Source organism: Mandrillus leucophaeus, unplaced genomic scaffold, assembly GCF_000951045.1.
Source record: "Mandrillus leucophaeus isolate KB7577 unplaced genomic scaffold, Mleu.le_1.0 Scaffold413, whole genome shotgun sequence".
NCBI classification, from domain to species: domain Eukaryota; kingdom Metazoa; phylum Chordata; class Mammalia; order Primates; family Cercopithecidae; genus Mandrillus; species Mandrillus leucophaeus.
The window spans coordinates 706112-709262 of record NW_012104399.1 but is presented as its reverse complement, the minus strand read 5'-3'; the positions used below and the strand labels follow the sequence as shown (position 1 = coordinate 709262).

The 3151-nt window shown below is 45.0% G+C and overlaps 1 protein-coding gene across 1 annotated transcript in view; it reads left to right on the top strand.

The window, feature by feature from the left end:
• Positions 1-1406: 1406 nt before the first annotated feature.
• Positions 1407-3151, top strand: part of DBT (dihydrolipoamide branched chain transacylase E2) — a 74693-nt gene continuing 72948 nt past the window's right edge. Inside the window, exon 1 of the mRNA XM_011992528.1 lies at positions 1407-1483. Coding sequence (XP_011847918.1) covers positions 1433-1483 — 51 coding nt within the window. The 5' untranslated portion in view covers positions 1407-1432. The remainder of the gene's footprint in view (positions 1484-3151) is intronic.

Genomic DNA, 3151 nt, shown 5'->3' with positions numbered 1-3151 from the left:
TAAACATTTTTAAGGAAATGTAAAAACTTGAAATTCTTTTGACTAGTCTAGATTTTCTGATAAAGATAACTATTTAGGCCGGGCCCAGTGACTCATGCCTGTAATCCTAGGACTTTGGGAGGCTGAGATGGGAAGATCGCCGCTTGAGACCAGGACTTTGAGACCAGCCTGGCAATATCTTGAACTTCTGAGATCCCATCTTGAACTTCTGAGCTGAACGAGATCCCATCTTGAACTTCTGAGCTGAAGCCATTTGCCTGCCTCAGCCTCCCAAAGTGCTGGAATTATGGGCATGAGCCACCACGCCTGGCCCAAGAGACCCTATCTCTGCCAAACAAACAAACAGAAAAGATAATAAAATTTATTGTTTGCAGTGATTTTGTGTGTGTATGTGTGTAGGTGTGTAATACATAAAATGGCAAATGAGAAGAAAGTGTTTGGGTCATATTAAACAATGAAGTTGTGAAATACCTGAGATTTTGTTTCATAACCACTAATCTTCAATGCTGAGGATTTAAAATGTATTTGTTCTAGTTTTTTTCTCTGTAATGCCTTAGACATCTGTGCAGATTTTCATTCCCATGTAAGAAGCAGTAACAGTCTAATGTCATCCTGGACATTTCCAGAAATTGGTTTCCTAGTTGCTCTGAGGAAGACTGCCTTTTAAAAGAAAGTTCTGATCTTTTCTTTACCAGTTCTACTTGACCCGAATTTGACATTTCTTCAAGAGACAAGTAAATCAAGATCATATGTCTGTGACATGTATTGCGTATGTTAGCTGCATCTGACAGCAGTCTATAAAAAGAAAGATGGTAACATGTTTATTTTAGACATTAGGTAATGTTCATCTTTCATGAAAAAAATTGATTAGCCAATTTTGGTAATCAAAAACACTAAATGGGAGTAAAAAAAAGGCAGTCATTGGAAAGTACTGCTGTATGGACTTGTGAAACAACTAGTTGTCCAGAGCCTTGCTACAACGTATAGAAATACTCTATTTTCTGTGCTTCAGGCGGTTGCATTACAAGATGAAGAAGGGGAAATGTTTTCCACCTCATCCCTCAGGTCCTACTGCAACATAACTTTCTTGAGGTAAGTACCTTTCCTTTGTGTTTCCTTAACACTATCTATTTCCCCCATCACATACACTAAAAAGATTATCTTTGGTGCATCCGTATTTACACAGCAGTGTTAAATTTGGGCTGCCCTCTGCCCCGCCTCCATCCCCCAGGCTCTTTTCCCTCCTCGCGGGGTCCCCAACCTTAGGCTTTAGCTCAGGCCCCACCCTACTCCCTGGTTGGCTGTTGGGTGGGAGGCTCGTTTCTGCCATCCCTATTGGTCGCCCAGGGGGAGGCGCGTCTCCCATCTTCTGATAGGTCGCGCCGCGGAGAGTCTCTCGGGTTTGCGGCGCAGCTGTCATTTCCGGGGTAAGATGGCTGCAGTCCGTATGCTGAGAACCTGGAGCAGGAATGCGGGGAAGCTGGTAAGCGGGTTTGGGCAGATCTGAGGCCGGGAAGGAGTGATTTGTCCGGAGTCTTCCAGGAGTGGTGTGTTTCTTTCTCCTCCGGTGCCAGGCGTCCAGGGCATGCGTGATGGAGAGGTGAAGGGATGCATGCAAAATAAAGGGCAGAGAACGGAGCGAGTCGACTAGTCTGGAGTGGAGACCCACTCCCTGCCCTTACCTGGAAGCGCTTCTGCAGCGACTCAGCCGTCCTCCTGCTTCATCTGTACACCGAGGCCCAGCTGGAGTTTCATTGAGCCCCTTCCAGATGCCAGGCATTGGTGATAGGCGCTGTGGATCCAGAGATATATTCGTTTAGCATTTATTGCGTACCCACAGTATGCCAAACACTGGTAACACGACCCCTGCCCTCAAGGAATTTACAGTGTGTAGAGGAAGAGGCCGTTCAAGTTATAGAATATCACCGGGGGGCCCTGCTTCCGAATAACTGAGCGGCTTGTGTTTCACTCTTTTGGCTTGTACTTCTACGTCCGCACCACATACCATTCCTACCCTTTTGTCACCAAGGCTGTGACCCACCACCGTCTCCCCTGCACTTCCCTCACTTTCTCCCAGTCTTAGCACCAAGCACTGACACATCCCGGTAATGATATTATTTCACCCTATTTGCTTAGTGTTTCTTCTTCCTGCCCCCTCTCCCTTTCCCTAGATGTTCCTGCCTTGGTGACCCCGATCTTACAAAAACTTTAAAGAGCCTGCTATGTACCAGGTACTGTGTTAGGCACTGGAGATACAAATATGAAATAGACATCATATCTTCCTTCTCAAGAGATTACAACCTTGTGGTGGAGGACAAAGGAGAGGGAGACAGATATTAAGAAATTACAAGCCAGCATGAGAAGTACTGTGATGGAACAAGTGCCTAGAACTACAGGAACACACAGGAGTAGACACCTATGGCGGACTTGGGGGTCAGAGGAGTTCCCAGAGGATACTGTATGACTTGAGATTTAAGAAGGATAAGTAAGAGATAACCAGGAGAAGAGAGCTCTTCTCAGCAACACTTACATATATTGGTCTCTCTTCTTTCTAGAGCTTTCCATTCTTGCTTTCTGTGACACCAGTCTCCCAATATTATTCTTTCTTCATATTTGGCCACTTCATCCTAATATCCTCTTTCCCTACCCACCTTTTAAATATTGCTCTTTCTAAAGGGCTCTGACTTTGACCCTCTGCACTTTTCCCACTTTCTGGGTTATCCCATCCACTCTTTGGATATAGTTACCATCTATGCTGATGAGTTCAAAAGTTCCCCAGTCTTCCAACCAGGTCTACTCCAAACCCATATATCCTACTGTCCTGGAAGTCTCCAGTTTCATATGTATGTGATGTTTTCCAGCTGCAATTAAAAACCCAGCCAATAAACAGGAAATCATCCGTGCATACAGAGCATCCCCAATTAGATGTCAGCTCGCGTTCAGTGGCTTACGATTATCAATGTCGTCATTTCCCTAGTAGTTCATTTGTCCTTTTCCTACTGTTTACAAGAGGGCTGCTACAACTTCTTATTTTATGTTCAAGGCAGGAAGGAGGAAGAGGACGAGGTTCCAGTCTCATTGACCAGAACAGTGTTACATGGCCACTGCTAGCACAAGGGAGCTTAGAAACACTTGTGTGTTTTGTTTGTTT